A 17,820-nucleotide genomic window follows, 5' to 3' on the forward strand; every position below is an offset into this window, starting at 1 on the left:
GTTTGTCAACTAGAGGAAGGATGGGTGAGAGAAGACCTTTACTGAAGGTAAACAAGTTAGATAATAATTTTCCAAGAGAAAGCAGCTTCATATGAAACCAAGGAGAAAAAAAAATTTTGAGGGGGGGGAAAAGGATTGAAAATAGATGCTATGCTGGAATGAGAGACAGAATCATTTGGGGAAGAGTAAAAGGATTGGCATGTAGTTTTTGATAATATAATTAGGTTATATTCCTTTGTAATATATCCAGTCAGCATGTTATGTGTATGCCTTTAGCTTCATTTAGCAACAGAGGGGTAGGGATAAAGATGGTAGACTGTGGAGATAACTAAAATTTAGTTTAGAAGAAAATAATTATGGAAGAGATAAAAGGCCAAAGAGTTAAAAGACTAGGGAGCAATGTAAAGTTGAAGTGGTTATCCTATTAACACTATCGTTTCAATAGGAAATTGAAACCAAAGCTAGGTTGATGGACTGGGAAAGCAGTGGGATATTGAATGATAGATGTTAAAATGAAAAAAAAAAAAGGTTCATAAAAGATAAAAAAAACTATGAAGGGGTATAGACATATAGAATAATTTTTATGTTCTAGATTGTGAATGGTGATGAGAGCAAAAGTCTTTTTAACCAGAGGTTGATTTGGGAATAAGGTACAGGTCATAGGAGCTGAGGCAGATGAACAGGAAAATCAAGATATTTAAGGACAAATCAAGACATATATAGTGGTGTCTAAGTAATCTACTATTAGTATTAGTAGAAAATAATACTATGAGCTAAGGTACTGAATCTTTAAAAAAGGAGCAAGAATAGCCTAGGAATAAGATGATAGCTGCCCAGGGATCTGAATAGCCTAATTTTTGCTTTGTGGAAAAGATTTTCTTTTATTAAATGCAAGATATTGAAGAATAAAGAATAAAGGATATCACTATGCAAAATTATTTGCCCAGCATATTTTTTTTCTTTGTTTCAGTCAGGGTTTGGGGGTTTTACTAGCAAGTGATGTCAAACTCAAATAGAAACAGGGACCACAAATACATACATTAAAATCCCTCTAGGCCATATATTGACTTAGTTTTAAAATATAATGTTATCAATGTTTTACTGAATTTTTACTCATTTTGTTAAATATTTCCCAGTTGCATTTGAATCTGGCTCAAAATGTCATTAGGGACTATTATCTGATATTTGAAATCTCTATTATATAGAATTCACCATTGAGGAAACTCATTATACAGATTAATTCCTGCTTTGCTTCTTATAATCTAAGATTATAAGATGCATTTATTGATCAAATGACTTCCTTGCCTAGTCAGAATGAGTGAGAGGTGGAATATGAACCCAGGTATCCTTGATTTTGATGCCAGATTTGTGTCTCCTATTCCAGAATGCTTATGGAAAATGAATTTATCAGATTTTACAATAAATATAGAAGTCTCATTGTCTTATTAGGATTCTATTCATGATTTAAATGGATTTTTAAAATAGATTTTTGCTTCCCAAATGACTAAACTTTTTAAGTTTAGAGACTGGAATTCATCTTTTATCTCCTATAGCACCTCCAGTACTTAGAATATAATAGATACTCTACAAATGTCTGCAGAATAAATTAATTTGTTAATTAATGGTCAGCTCTATGAAATTTAATTGTTTCTTTGAGTATTTTATAATGTAAGGTGAGCACTTTTAGACATGAATCCATCAGTCCAAATGGAACCACTTTTTAATTTTGTCCTGTTCTTACAAAGAAAAAAATGTGGCAATATTTAATTAAATTCTTCTATCCCAATCTATTTACTATTTTTTTAGCCTAATAATGAAAAATTATTAACCAGTTTACCATACAGCGGAAAAAATCATATTACTAAAATGTTCATATTTGTTCACAGAAGTTATATCTAATGAAAATATAAAGATTTAATTAAATTACTAATTATATTTAAGGACTGATTAACTCTTTAAATCCATGTCTTTAAATAAAGAAAATATACTATTTTATAACCTTTGTTAATTTTCACAAATCTAGATTTCTGTCTCCTGATGTTATAGAAAATGTGGTCTAGTTTCTTCCTCTACCAATTGCAGAGGGAATCTCCAATGAATTTTTCACCCAATAATGAAATTAAAATCTTCTCAAATTAAAATGGAACCTTCCTCTCTCTCATTCTATTTTCCATATTGAAGTCTGTCAGAGGATATAAAATCAATGAATACATGGTCTCTTTATATTTTTATTTGAAGCAAATATTTTCACTATCAAATGAAGATTTGTAACAAATTGTAATTAGAAGTCATATCATTATTTTCCCATCTTAATAAAATGTTTTTAAAAATAATCTACAGTTGCATACCATGCAACTAGAAGAGTGGATGACACAGAGACTGATAATCTCAGATTCAAGGTATTTGATTTGTATACCATAATTCATGCTCTTGTATCAGTGTATCTATTTTTAATAGTCATCTAGAAGAGACACACTTCAAAATGAAATTTTAAAATAGCATATTGTAGTTTTAAAAAGTTCTACCATCAACCTGTTATAAGTAACTAAACATATATAAAGAAAAAACATGGAGAGGCACACATGAAATGAACATATATATCACAATACATCCATAAAGGAATGGAAATGTCCCTGATTCTGCCTGGCTACTTATATCTTCTAATGGTTTCATTACCTGCTCTTAGTAGGGTAGATTTTGCTAGTCTCATAATATCTGCTGAATTCTTCTCTGCTAGTTATAGTCTCATGGTTATTTAGTATCTACCAGATGCTGTTCTGCCAAATGAAGACAATTTTCAATTGGATGCCTTTCAGCTACTTTGGGCTGGATCAGCTGAGATCCTTAGCCATCTGTTCCTTAAGAGAACATTGAATATTACCATGCTCTTTTAGCTTAAAATCCATAGGCCTTTTCCATCTTTAATACTTTTAGAAAAGGCAGGGTCTTCTTTGTGATGGTAAAAGGATATGGGTTCAAGAGATGTATAAGAAAAAAATCACATAATATAATAACTGATTAGATATATAAAATAAATTTTACATCTCTGGCACCTAGCCCCAGATTTATTTGGAAGTTTATAGAGCAAATAATAATTACCTGCTTTTTGGTTTAGTCTTTAGAGATTGAAACTGAAAAATCTCTGAAATGCATACCCTAAGTTAAAATAGTTATATATAGATCCCAAGCTCAGCAAACCAGAACCTAATGTCTAATGTCTAATGAAAAGATAAATTCTAAAGGAAATAGCTTGTTATGAAGATCATGCTGTTTGTTTTTAAACAGATTGGTACCTGTAGTTGAGAATATCTTGTACAGGAAATCACAGGCTTATCTATGAAAGGAACTGTTTTACACATACAAGGCAATAATTTCTGCCTTTTCTAAAAGTACCAAACACACTTCTGCCCCTTGGAATCTTTTTTTTTTCCTTTCAAAACTATGCTTCAGTGATTTTATATACAAAGTCTTTCTCGGTCTCTTCAGCTGCTTTTATGTTCATCAACATCTTCCAATTACCTTGCATTCATTTCAGATTGACTTTAGAATGGTGTAATAGAAAGGATGTTAGAGCTGAAGGTAGAGAATCTTAGATTTAAATTTCAACTTAGATACTTAATAGTTACTTAATGTGACTCTGGCAAGTCATTTACCATATTTCTGACTATTTCCTTTTTAGTAAACGGAAACGATTGGATCTGATTAAGGACTACTTTACATAAAGCATTCATCTAGAGAATTTAAAGAAATGAAGGCACAAGATTCTTTTTTTCCTTTGACCCAGTCAGTGATTTATCTTCAGGATCCTCTTCGTACATTCAATAACTCTGTCTCAAAAAAGCAAAAGTTCAAAGGAACCAGAAGGAGGAACAGCTCATTGGTGAATGAATCATTGTATTTTGAGCCTTTGACTTCAAAAAATAGCATTCAGAAAAGGCTCCAAAATAGTGAAATGATTTTTGCAAAACAAAAATAGATGCCTCAAGTTCTGAGACTATTATCAATTATACTGGATCCTCTAAAAGAATATAAGCTCTTTGTAGTCAAGAAATATTTCTCTTTTTGTTTTTGTATCTCTAATGCTTAGCACATAGTAAATATTTAATAAGTATTTTTTCAGTCTTTTTTATTATAGCTTTTTATTTACAAGATATATGCATAGGTAATTTTTCAGCATTGACAGTTGCAAATCCTTTTGTTCCAACTTTTTCCCTCCTTCCACACACTCCTTCCCCCAGATGGCAGGTTGACCAATACATGCTAAGTATGTTAAGGTATATGTTAAATACAATATATGTATACATGTCCAAACAATTATTTTGCTGTATAAAAAGAGTCAGACTTAGTGTACAATTAGCCTGTAAAGGAAATCGAAAATGCAGGCGGACAAAAATAGAGGGATTGGGAATTCTATGTAGTGGTTCATAGTCATCTCCCAGAGTTCTTTCCTGGATGTAGTTGGTTCAGTTCATTACTGCTCTGTTGGAACTGATTTGGTTTATCTCATTGTTGAAGAGGGCCACGTCCATCAGAATTGATCATCATATAGTATTGTTGTTGAAGTATATAATGATCTTCTGGTCCTGCTCATTTCACTCAGCATCAGTTCATGTGAAGTCAGTCTCTCCAGGCCTTTCTGAAATCACCTTGCTGGTCATTTCTTACAGAAAATAATATTCCATAACATTCATATACCACAAATTATTCAGCCATTCTCCAGTTGATGGGCATCCACTCAGTTTCCAGTTTCTGGCCACTACAAAGAGGGCTGCCACAAACATTATTGCACATACAGGTCCCTTTCCTTTCTTTAAAATCTCTTTGGGATATAAGCTCAATAGTAACACTGCTGGGTCAAAGGGTATATACAGTTTGATAGCTTTTTGAGCATAGTTCCAAATTGCTCTCCAGAATGGCTGGATGTATTCACAATTCCACCAGCAATGTATCAGTGTCCCAGTTTTCCCACATCCCCTCCAACATTCCCCATTATCTTTCCCTGTCATTCTAGCCAGTCTGACAGGTGTATAGTGGTATCTCAGAGTTGTCTTAATTTGCATTTCTCTGATTAATAATGACTTGGAGCATCTTTTCATATGGCTAGAAATAGTTTCAATGTCTTCGTCTGAGAATTGTCTGTTCATATCCCTTTGACCATTAATCAATTGGAGAATGGCTTGATTTATTATAGATTAGAGTCAATTCTCTATATTTAATAAGTATTTGTTGTCTGATGATCTGATTTTTCCAGTGCAGAGGAACAGCAAGGAAAAAGGAACAAATATAAAATGAGACAAATAGACAAGATCAATGTCTTTTCCCCCTAACTTAACAGCTTCCATGCCTTTTTCACATGAAGATTTGACCAGTTCAAACCTAGAAGAGTTTTGTAGATGAACTCTTACACATGTTTGGAATGTTTTATTGATTAAGTTCTCAAAAGGAATAGGCAGACTATCATAGGTGATATTCTATAGTAGACCACACTTTTACCTTTATACTTAAGTAAAAGTTAAATATAGTATAATGTAATGTAATATACTTATCAATTATTCATTATTGAAAACAAACAAACTTCATCCAGTGGAGAAAAATATTTAATACTTAAAATATTAAAGAATGCTTAAAGGCTCTCTTTAAAGGTATCTCCTCTGCATATGTTAAAATAAAATATTTTAACAAACAAGTTATTTTGGAAGATCAAATAACAGTATTAGCTTTATTTGATGAACCATTTCTCATTAGAGATTCAGGTCTCTCTGGGAGGAATTTGTTTGAAGAGGAATGGGAGATGAAATGATTTGAGTTAAATAAGAAAAGGAAAATCATGTGGGTGACTTGGCTGTAATTTAACTAATGGAGTAGGTAGAATGTTGAATTTGGAAAGAAAAAATGTCACAAATTTTGGAAAAAATGTTGTTAAGGTGGTAGTAGCATAGCATGGGGTATGAATTTATTGATGAAATTAAAAACGTTGAATAGTATTGTTAAATTTTAAAAACTTAATTGTTTAGTCATTTTCCAGTTGTATCTGACTTTTTGGGATTCTATTTGGGGTTTTTCTTGGCAAAAAAATATTAAAATTGCTTGCCATTTCCTTCTCTAACTCATATTACAGATGAGGAAACTGAGACAGGGTTAAGTGACTTTTCTAGGGTCACACAATTAGTAAATATCTGTAGCCAGATTAGAACTCACAAAGATGAGTCTTTATTTACTAAGCCTGACTTTGTATTCATTATACTATCTACTTGTTCTTTAAAAGATTATGATTGCCCATTAGAAAAAAAAAATAGGCTGGTGCTTAATATTAAGGTGAAAACATCCCTAGGTATTTATGTAATTTAAAAAAAAAGGGAAAGAAGACTGAAAATATAAACTTGCATGGAGCCTAAAGGAAATTGCTCAATGATTTGCTTTAAATATATAATATTTGTATTTATGATGCAGCTAAATGATTAAAATTTGTGTTCTGTTTATAGCCTAATTTCTCCCCAAAGTTCTTTCCTAATTTCTCCTAATTATACCCCAAAGGCATAACCAAAATATACCTTTCTATATCCAAGTTGTTAGAAAGAATGGGATATTTTTAAAGGAAATGGAAGTGAGATATCTTTTTTTTTTTTTTTAATTTAATAGCCTTTTATTTACAGGATATATACATGGGTAACTTTACAGCATTAACAATTGCCAAACCTCTTGTTCCAATTTTTCACCTCTTACCCCCCCACCCCCGCCCCTAGATGGCAGGATGACCAGTAGATGTTAAAATATATTAAAATATAAATTAGATACACAATAAGTATACCTGACCAAAACATTATTTTGCTGTAGAAAAAGAATCAGACTCTGAAATATTGTACAATTAGCTTGTGAAGGAAATAAAAAATGCAGGTGTGCATAAATATAGGGATTAGGAATTCAATGTAATGGTTTTTAGTCATCTCCCAGAGTTCTTTTTCTGGGCATAGCTAGTTCAGTTCATTACTGCTCCATTAGAAATGATTTGGTTGATCTCGTTGCTGAGGATGGCCTGATCCATCAGAACTGGTCATCATATAGTATTGTTGTTGAAGTATATAATGATCTCCTGGTCCTGCTCATTTCGGAAGTGAGATATCAATAGGGAAAAGTAGAGGAGGCTTTTCTCACAACAAGATGTTGAAGAATAAAAGAGTATTGTAAAGAAAAGAAATGGAAGGGAAAAGAGAGCTGTATAATTAGATCTGAAATGTAGAGTTGAGTCTCTTCATGAAGAGGTGGTAGTAAATGTTATGAGGAAGAAGATGCTACTTTTCCTCCAGAGAATTATATCATTAAATTCTATAAGCTTTCAAGTGAGAAAACATCCAGTAAGATCAAAAAGGAATAATAGTAATTGGTAATTTACTGCTCAGGGGTACTAAGGTTATAAAATTTTTTTTCTCAGCTTTGTCCTTCCTTTTTAATCTTTTGGTTTTGTTTGTGCAAAAAAAAAATTTAATGTAATCAAAGTTGTCCATTTTGCCTTTCATAATGTCCTCTAGTTCTTTGGTCATAAATTCTTCCCTTCTTCAAAGATCTGATAGGTAAATTATCCCTTGTTCTCCTAATTTGTTTACATTATCATCCTTTATGCCCAAATCATGTATGTATTTTGACCTTATTTTTCTATGAGGTGTGAGATGTAGGTGTATTTTGAATTTCTGTCATATTTTCCAGTTTTCTCAGCAATTTTTGTCAAATACTTATTCCAGAAGTTGGAGTTTGGGGGTTTATCAATACTAGATTGCCATATTCCTGAATTATTATGTTTTATATCTAATCTATTCCACTGATCCACCATGTTATTTCTTAGTACCAAATGGTTTTGATGATGGATACATTATAATATAGTTTTAGGCTTGGTACTGTTAAGCCACCATCCTTTTTATTTTTTTTTTCATTAATTCTTTGGATATTCTTCACAGTTTTTTCTTCCAGATGAATTTTGTTATTATTTTTTCTAATTCTATGAAATAATGTTTTGGCGGTTTGATTGGTATAGCACTGAACGAGTTGTCCAATTTAGGCAGAATTGTCATTTTCATTATATTAGCTCAGACTTAGCCATGAACACTTGATATTTTGCCAGATGTTTAGATCTGATTTTCTTTGTGTGAGAAGTGTTTTGTAATTATGTTCATATATTTCTTTGATTTGTGTTAGCAGGTAGACCCCCACATATTTGATTTTGTCTACACTAATTTTAATTTTAAAATTTCTTTTAAAAGTTTTATTTTTTATTAAAACATTTTATTTTCAAAACATATGCATGGATAATTTTTCAACATTGACCAATGCAAAATCTTTAGTTCCAAATCTTCCCCTCCCCTTTTCACTCTCCCCTTGCCCTAGATGGCAAGCAATCTAATATAACTTAAATACATGAAATTCCTCTACACATAGCTCTACAATTATTGTGCTGCACAAGAAAAAACAAAGCAAAACAGAAAAAAGTGAGAAAGAAAACAAAATGAAAGGAAATAACATCAAAAATCATGAAAATACTATTTTCTGAAATCCACCCTCAATCCAAATAGTCCTCTTTCTGCATATAGATGGCTCTCTTCATCACAAGACCTTTGGAACTGGACTGAATCATTTCATTGTTGAAAAGAGACATGAGTCATTTCCATCAGAATTGATCATCCTATAATCTTGTTGTTGCTGGTCTACACTAATTTTAAATGAAATTTCTCTTTTTTATCACTTCCTGATGGGCTTTGTCAATAATATATAAAAATGCTGGTGATTTCTGCAGGTTTATTATATATCCTACAACACAGCTAAAGCTGTGAATTATTTATAGGTTTTTGGATGATTTTCTAGGATTCTTCAGTATATCATCATATCATCTGCAAAGAGTGATAGTTTTATCTCTTCATTGCCTATTATAATTCCTATAAATTATTTTTTTCTTTTCTTATTGCTACAGCCAACATTTCTAGGGCATTGAATTGAATAGTTTTGAATTTGAATACTGAGTAATTATAGTGATAATGGGCATTCTTATTTCATCCCTGATCATATTGGGAATGTGTCCAGTTTGCTATAGGTTTTAGATAGAAACAACTTATTACTTTAAGGAAATTTCCCTTTATCCCTATGCTTTTTAGTGTTTTTAGTAGGAATGAGTGCTGTATTTTGTGAAAAGCTTTTTTCTGCTTCTATTGAGATTATCATATGATTTCTGTTGGTTTTGTTATTGCTAAAAATTGATTGTAGTAATAGTTTTCCTGATATTAAACCAGTTCTGCATTGCTGGTATAAATCCCATTTGGCCCTACTGATAAATTGATGTAATCTTTTTGCTAATTTTTTTATTTAAAACTTTTGTATCAGTATTCATTAATGAGATTGGTCTGTAATTTTCTTTCGCTGTTTTGGTCCTTCTTGGTTTAAGTATCAGTGCCATGTTTGTGTCTTAGAAGGAAATTGGCAGCACTACTTCTTTACCTATTTTTCCAAATAGATTACACAGTATTGGAAATACTTGTTCTTTAAATGTTTGGTAGTATTCACTTGTGGATCCATCCAGCCCTGAATTTTTTTCTTAGGGAATTCATTAATGACTTGTTCAATTTTTTTTAATTGAAACTATTTAAGTATTTTATTTCCTCTTCTGTTAAGCTGGGTAATGTATATTTTTGTAAATATTCATCTATTTTGGTTAGATTGTCAGATTTGCTGCATAAATTTGGGCAAAATGGCTCCTAATTATTGCTTTAATTTATTTTTCATTGGAGGTAAGTTTACCCTTTTCAGTTTTGTTACTGGTAATTTGGTCTTTTTCTTTCCTTTTTCTGATCAAATAAACAAAAAAAATTATATATTTTGTTAGTTTTTTTTTTAATAAAACCACCTCAGTTTATTTTTTCACTTCAATAGTTTTCTTAGTTTCTATTTTATTAATCTCTCATTTAAATTTCAAAATTTCTAATTTGGTATTTAATTAGGTTTTTAATTTGTTCTTTTGCTTGCATGCCTTATTCATTGATCTACTCTTTATTTTATTTATGTAGCTATTTAGAGATATAAATTTTCCCATCAAACTTCTCTGGCTGTATCCCATAGGCTTTGCTATGTTATATCATTATTGTCATTTTTTTGGATGAAATTATGTATTGTTCCTTTGAGTTGTTGTTTCCTTGCTCATTTTTTAGAATTAGATTATTTAATTTCCAATGGTTTTTAGTCTATCTTTCCCTGGCCCTTTATTGTATACAGTTTTTATTGAATTATGGAAGCATTTACTATTTCTTATTTTTTGTATTTGATTGTGAGGTTTTTATGCCCTGATAGATTATCATTTTATGTGTAGGTGCCACATACTGCTGAGAAAAAAAAAGTGTATTCCTTTCTGTCTTTATTCAATTTTCTCCAGAGGTCTATCATATCTAAGTTTTCTAGAATCCTGTTAATCTCCCTAGTTTCTTTCTCATTTATTTTGTGGTTAGATGTATCAGATTCTGAGGGGGAAAGGTTTAGGTCTCCCACTAAAATAGCTTTTCTATCTATTTCTTTTTTAACTGGCCTAAAATCTTCTCAATGAATTTGGCTTCTCTTCCACTTTCCGCATATACATTTAATATCATTACCACTTCTTTATCGATTTTATCTTTTATCAAGATATACTTTCCCTCCTTATGTCTTTTAAATAAGATCTATTTTAACTTTTGCTTTATCTGAGATCAGAATTGCTACCCTTGCTCTTTTTTTTTTTAACTTAAGCTGAAGCATAATAAATTCTGTTCCAGTGTTTCACCTTTACTCTATATGTGTCCCTCTGTGTCAAATCCATTTCGCATAAACAACATATTAAAGAATTCTGGTTTTTAACCCACTCTGCTATTTGCTTCCATTTTATGGGAAAGTTCATCCTATTCACATTCACAGTTATAACTACCTATATTTCCTATCCATCCTATTTTCTCTCCTGTATATACTTCTGTTTTCTCTTTCCACCATCCTCAGTCTTGGATTTTTTTTTACCCACTGCAACCACTACTTTATCTTCTCATAGTAGTGTTTTTTTTAACCCATTCCACCCACTGTCTTATCTTCAATCACCTTTTCCCCTAGTGTTTCTGTCCTCTATCCAGCCCCTCCCTTTTCTTTTCCTTTTTATCCTCCTACTTCTTTATAGGGTTAGATAAATTTCTATATCCAACTGAATGATGAAATTATTCCTTTTTAAAGACAAAACTGATGAGATAAAGCTTCAGACAATACTCATCCCCCTTCCTTCTTTCCTTGATTGTAATAGACCTTTTGCGCCTTTTCATATGAACTAATTTTCCCATTATACTATCCCTTTCCTCTGTTCCCAGTACAGACCTTTTTTCCATACCACAATGTCTTCTTTAATGTTATCACATAAGAGTCCATTCATAATCATAGCCTCAGTCCATGTGATGCCTTCCTTTGTCTGCCCCAGTGTTAATTATGGTTCTCAAGAGTTATAGATATAATTTTCCTATCTAAAGATGTAAACAGTCTAACCTTTAAATATGCATTTTCTTCCTGTTTGTCTCTCTATGCTTCTCAAGTTCTTTGGTTGGGGATTAACTATTCTGTTTAGTTCTGTTTTTTTTTTTTCCCAATAAAAATGATTAAAAATATCTTACTTCATTAAAGCTCTATCCCATTCCTTGAAAGGTGATGCAGAATCCAGCTCAGTATTTAATTCTTGATTGTAACCTCAGTTTCTTTGCTTTCCAAAATATGGTATTGTAGATCTTTTGATCCTTTATTATAGAAGCTGCCAGATCCTGGATAATCCTGACTATTGCTCCTTGATTTTTAAATTGTTTTTGTCCAGCAAATTGCAGTATTTTTACCTTGAGATTGTAGTTTTGGAGTTTTGCAACAATGTTCCTTGGGGTTTTCCTTGTGAGATCTCATTCCAGAATTGATTGATTTTAGCTCCACCCCAATCTTACAATTTTCAAAGTGAAGTTTCCATTAAAATAATATTTCTTATAACCTATGTGTACTAAAGAACAAACTATATTCATTTAAGAATAGAGACAACATCCCTTGGGTTACTCATGCTCAAATCTAAACTTAAACACTTCCCTATTACTATGAGAATACCATAGTCCTTTGAATCCCTGTGGCTCACAACCTGAGTTGTCTTCTACTCCTTAATCTCACCTCCCATTACTAATCTTTTTTTTAAGGCTTATTGATTTTATCTTCGCAACATCTCTTGACTAGATTCCTCTTTTCTCCTCTGACAATTGCCAACATGTTATTGTCATAGATTACTGATTGGTCTGTCTGCCACAAGTCTTGTTCCACTCCAGGCCATTTTTATTAAACCATCAAATTTATTTTACTAAAACACCATTCACTAAACTTTTGTTGGTCCCTAATATCCCTAGGATCAAATATAAAATCATGTTTGGCATTCATATTTTTTAATAACTGAACCTCCCACTCCATATTTGTTACACCTTACATTCTGAAATATAATTTTTGATTTAGTGACACTGGCCTTCATGTTGTTTCTTTAATAAGATACTTCCTCTCTAAAGAGGAATTTTTTATTGCCTGTTCCCATGCATGGAAATTCTTTGTTCACTTTGCTTTTTTTTTCTGACTTCCTTCAAGTTCAAATTAGACCTTCTATGCAAAACAACAACAAATAATAATAATAATAAACTTCTTAATCCTTTTTAGTTCTAATGCCTTTCTTCTGTTTTTTGTTTTCTATTTATTACTATTTTTTCTCCCTATTAAACTGTGAGCTTCTTGAGATCAGGGATTGTCCTTTACCTTTCTTTTAACAGTCTGTCCTTCACCTGGGGCCAAGCTAGCTTTCTGGGGGACCTTCAGATGGGCCTTAGTCTTAGTGGAGGAATGCAGGAGGCAGGAGAGCCACCAGAATGGTGGGAGATGGAATGTCTCTCTTCCAGTCCTATATACCTTATTGTAATTACATCATTACAGCATACCGATTATGTGTGAATTTAGAGAACCATTACATCATAATGCTAAGTACTAAGTATATATGTAAACTAGATAACCATTGTATCATCAATTCCTCCGAGTTAACACCTTGTTTCAAGTATACTTCTTCGGAGTTCTGGCTCTCCACAAGTTCCTTCTTGCCGAGGGCAGCATCTCTGTAGCACAGCTAGGCTCAAAGTTTCTAATTAGCTAAGGTTCCCCTAGTATTCCAGGACTCTGATCCCTCAGACTTCTGACTCATATTGTCCAAGAGGTGAAAATTATCAACTTCTGGCTGAGGCTACCTAAAACCCAGCAAGTCCCAGAGCTCCCAGCACACTGTTTCTTCAGAGCTAACCTGACAGTTTATATTTCACACTGGTTAAACTTTGATCTTGGGGATCTTCTTGGGTTGATACAGGTGGACCCCTATCCCACCCTCAATTTTATTTATTTTTCACTGGTCTATATTCATCCTAAAGTGTAATTTTGTTTTGTTTGGAGGAAACCTGAAGAGCTTGGAATTTTCTGACCTATCCTTCCATGTTCTCAGAATACACCCTGAGTCTCTAAATTTTCAAAGTGTATCATTACACTTGTTATGTGTAAACTGATCTTAAAAAGAGTTTGGTTACTTTTTTTTTTTAATGTGCTCATGCTTTTTTTGGAAATGAGATTAAGACTGTGAGAAACATTTTTTAAATTATTATTCATCAAGGGCACTACTTTCCCTTTAATTAACTAAATTATCTAAATATTTTAGTATTTTATCTTTATTCATAATGCCTTAAAAAGAGTAAAAAAAAAAAGTTGAATGCAGAGAAAGGCAGACCAAAGTATTTTGTTTGTGTTACCTTCAAGTGGCACATTGGTACAGTCATTATTATCTGAGTGAAATTCTTGGAAATTTATTTCAATTACAGTATTTGAATTTCAGGTGGGACAGCCTCAAGACAGAAAGGATTTTTGGGATGCATTCGTTCTTTACAATTGAATGGGATAGCCCTGGATTTGGAAGAAAGAGCCAAGATTACCCCAGGAGTGGATCCTGGGTGCCCTGGACACTGTAGTAGCTATGGAAATTTATGCCACAATGGAGGAAAATGTAAAGAAAAACACAGTGGATTCTCTTGTGATTGTAGCTTCTCTGCATACAGTGGGCCATTCTGTTTGAATGGTAAGGTTGAAAAATAAACATATAAGGAAAAAGTAATACAGGGGAATTATGTCAGTATAAACAAGATTGCTGTCATTTTAGGATGAATGACTTATCCTGTGCTCTTATTTGAATGAATACACTACTTGCTTTTTAAATTCTTTTTCCAAAATACTTATTTTGAAGGTATTTTTATTATGAAGAAAAAATGCAACTATATTCTTGAATATAGTGACTAATGCTGTTAAATCATGATATTCATCCCCTATGGGTTTCTCTAGGGATTATATATACAATCTCTTTTTCTAGCTAAAACTAATGCTTTCAAGTAATGTGGTTATTAACAATTTGTCCCATTTCTCTACTTTTAAAATCATTAAAAGCATCATTGTTATTTGTGATAATGGCTTTCAGTCATGCAAGAAGATTTAGAAAGCATTGTGTTGTTTTTTTTCTTGCCAAACAAATATTTCAACCAAAAGCCTAAATACTTTTTCCATTAAATATTCATATGGGATGAAACTGAGACACTTAAACCATTCATTTTAGCATGTGTTGAACAGCTACTGTTACTTTTTTTTTTTTTAAATCTCTCTGATGACTCAATTCAAAGTCAGGTTTTCCAGAAGAAAAAGAGAATGGCTATGTTTTCAGATATATCAGACATTATATCATGGCACTCTTTATCTCTCTCTCTCTGTCTCTTTGTCTCTGTCACTAATACACATGCACAAACATACATAAACACATACACACATAAATATAGATGTTTGTCTCTCACATAAGAGATGTAATATGACCTAGTGAATAGAAAATCGACTGAGATCAGAAGACAAAGTTTCAAATTTTCCCACTGAAACATACAAATAATATGACATGCACATATTAGCTGACTTCCCAGTCAGAACACTCCCCCAGAATTTCTTAAGCTTTTCTACTTGTGACCCTGAGATACATAGGGCATATAAAATAGGTATACAAATCAAACATTTACTGATAGTAAATCATAAATTTTAGCCTTCACGTGGTTTTTTAAATCATTTAACAAGCTGGGCTTCAGACAATTAAGAAAAAGAGCCATTTTACATGTGTAGAGGGAGTTTTCTCATCCAGAACTTTGCTCTGCTAATGAAATCTTAGGTCAAGTCCTTATTCCCATGTTACATTAATCTATTAAATGTTTATCTGCTTCTGTTGAAAACTGAGAGACAGGCAAAAATCACTAATTTTGTACTAGTGTCTGTATATTTATCACATTTTCATTCTTCTTTTTCCCTTTAAATAGAAGAATGCTTTTAGGTACTATAATTTAGTCCATAGAAGTCAGATGTTTGTAACAATTTAATATTTTTGTCAATTTGGTGAAACCTATGGACCCCTATTAAGAATAATATTTTTAGTGTTAAAAAAATAAAATACATAAGACTACAACTGAATTGAGTTACAAAAAATTCTCAGATTAAGAATTTTTGACACATCTTTCATGAACACATTATAATTTCTCCTTTGCCTCTGAGAGTTGCAGTACCCCCCTAAAAATGACGAGAAATAGAAAAACTACTACCTAGCAATCAACATTCTGGAGATAAGCATCCCTAAATTTACCAGGGTGGGGGAGGGGATAAATGAGTTTCTTTCTAACAGTCTGTTGCTTTGCCCACAAATAAAGGAAACCATTCCAACTTGTTAGAAACTAGTTGAATTGGTGTTCCATTGGCATAGGCTTCCAGAGTCCAGCACATGCCTCAATAAAGCAATAGAAATATGTTTATATATATATATATATATATATATATATATATATATATATGGTACAAAATTGAAACAACCTAGAATTCCTAGAGAAAAAGGTATTTGGAAGTTAAGTAGCAAAAAGCTGTCCAAACTTTCTGAAAATCATCCATTCCATCTATCTCCTCCAAAAAAAGTTAAATGTAAATGCCAACAAATAGTAATAAAGATGTTCCCAGCACTGAACTAATACAGTGTTCATATGTCAAGGAAGAATTAAATTGTGCCCATTACCTTATGTGTTAAAGTCTTAATTTTCTTAATGATTCCCAATTCCCCTTTTCCAATTGCAATTTAAATGTTATTATGATGCCAAATGTTGTATCAGACATTAGGAAGTGTATTGTAGGTGATAAGAAAATGACCTTGAAGTGTTAGGGGAACATAATTATTGTTAGATTATTTAATAAGATTCTTTTGTAATTTAAAATTGCCTTGATTATTTATCATATTTGTACAAAAGTTTTGGCAGAATAATCTCATGCAGGAGACAATCCCCATTCCAAAGTCCCATTCTACTGAAAATCATATGATTTTTCTGTTTGTGCTTAATTTAATAGTATATTTCTGAGGTTTGAGAAGTTATTTTAAAAAAATTAAAACTGAAACATCCCAAATTTTCCTTCTTTGTAACTGAGAAACAAATTCTGCTCTAAAATTTATGCTTCTCAGATTAATATCACAACTAGCTTAAATTTAAGTCTCTTACAAAAAAAAAAGTGAATACAAATTAAAATCATGAGGTATTTTGATATAAAAAGACCTTTTCTAGGAGTTCATCTGTAGGGGGGAGAACCAATTTCCTTACTTTTCAATAATTTCTAGGCATATATTTAATACATATCATATTTCTAGTAATAGTTATACAGTGGATGTAAGCCTATCAATAAAAAATTGGTAAGAAAATGGTTTGAAATAAAAACTGTCCTCTCCCTGTTCCCATAATAAGAGATCACATATTTATGCTATAAGGAAAAGTTCAATACTTATGTTTCAAATGCTGAAGATATTTCAAAAACTAGTAAAGAGATTGAATTAATAAAACATGCTATTGATTTATACCACAGTATTTTTGGAATGGTGGAGCATGTGTTAAGTGCAGTAAAATGGAAAATGTGGTACATAGCTGACTTATGTAATTTAACAGAACTGAACTGTCTTTTCAGAGATTTCTGCATATTTTGGCTCTGGCTCTTCAGTGACTTACAATTTTCAAGAATATTATACTTTAAGTAAAAATTCCAGCTCTCATGCTGCTTCATTTCACGGTGACATGACACTCATCAGAGAAACAATCACATTTAGCTTTCGAACAACGCGGACTCCAAGCTTGTTGCTTTATGTAGGCTCCTTCTATAAAGAATACCTTTCAGTTATTCTTGCAAAAAATGGTGAGTTCCTTTTTAGTGGGCAAAAGAAAATTGGATGAGAAAATTAGAAATATCATAGATCTTATCAATGTTTATGCTACTTGAGACTAAAAATATGCTATTCAACTAATATTTTGTAACCATTGGCTTCATTTTTCAATATTATCCAACATATTTATTTTCCTGAAGAGATATAATTTCAGTGATTAAATCAGGGTGGTTTTCTCGTATTATACCTCATAGTTTAACATTTTTATGTTAACTATGTTTTATGATTGGAGCTCTTCAGTGATGCATAAAGATAATCTGAATTCAATTTTGCAACTCTTTTAAAACATATCTAGTTAAATTTGACAAATATTTCATAAAAAGCAGTCATAGCAATGTAGATGTTAATATAAAAATATCAAGCAGTGTAGAGGGCTGAAACTATTGAATTCAATGCACTGAGGTTGGGACTGCTGAGCGCTTGAGGCTAACTTCTGATTGGAAGATACTCTATGGGCATATGCTTGGAAAATGGTCTTT

At 31.9% G+C, this 17,820-nt stretch overlaps 1 protein-coding gene across 3 annotated transcripts in view; it reads left to right on the top strand.

The window, feature by feature from the left end:
- The window catches only part of LOC100916704 (contactin-associated protein-like 4), a 604,589-nt gene that overhangs the window by 565,468 nt on the left and 21,301 nt on the right, over positions 1 to 17,820 (top strand). For all 3 annotated transcript variants that reach the window (XM_031937658.1, XM_012542655.2, XM_031937666.1), the window contains 2 exons: positions 13,913 to 14,152; positions 17,089 to 17,313. In XM_031937658.1, the coding sequence (XP_031793518.1) occupies positions 13,913 to 14,152; positions 17,089 to 17,313 (465 nt within the window). The remainder of the gene's footprint in view (positions 1 to 13,912; positions 14,153 to 17,088; positions 17,314 to 17,820) is intronic.

Source organism: Sarcophilus harrisii, chromosome 1 (genome assembly GCF_902635505.1).
Source record: "Sarcophilus harrisii chromosome 1, mSarHar1.11, whole genome shotgun sequence".
NCBI classification, from domain to species: domain Eukaryota; kingdom Metazoa; phylum Chordata; class Mammalia; order Dasyuromorphia; family Dasyuridae; genus Sarcophilus; species Sarcophilus harrisii.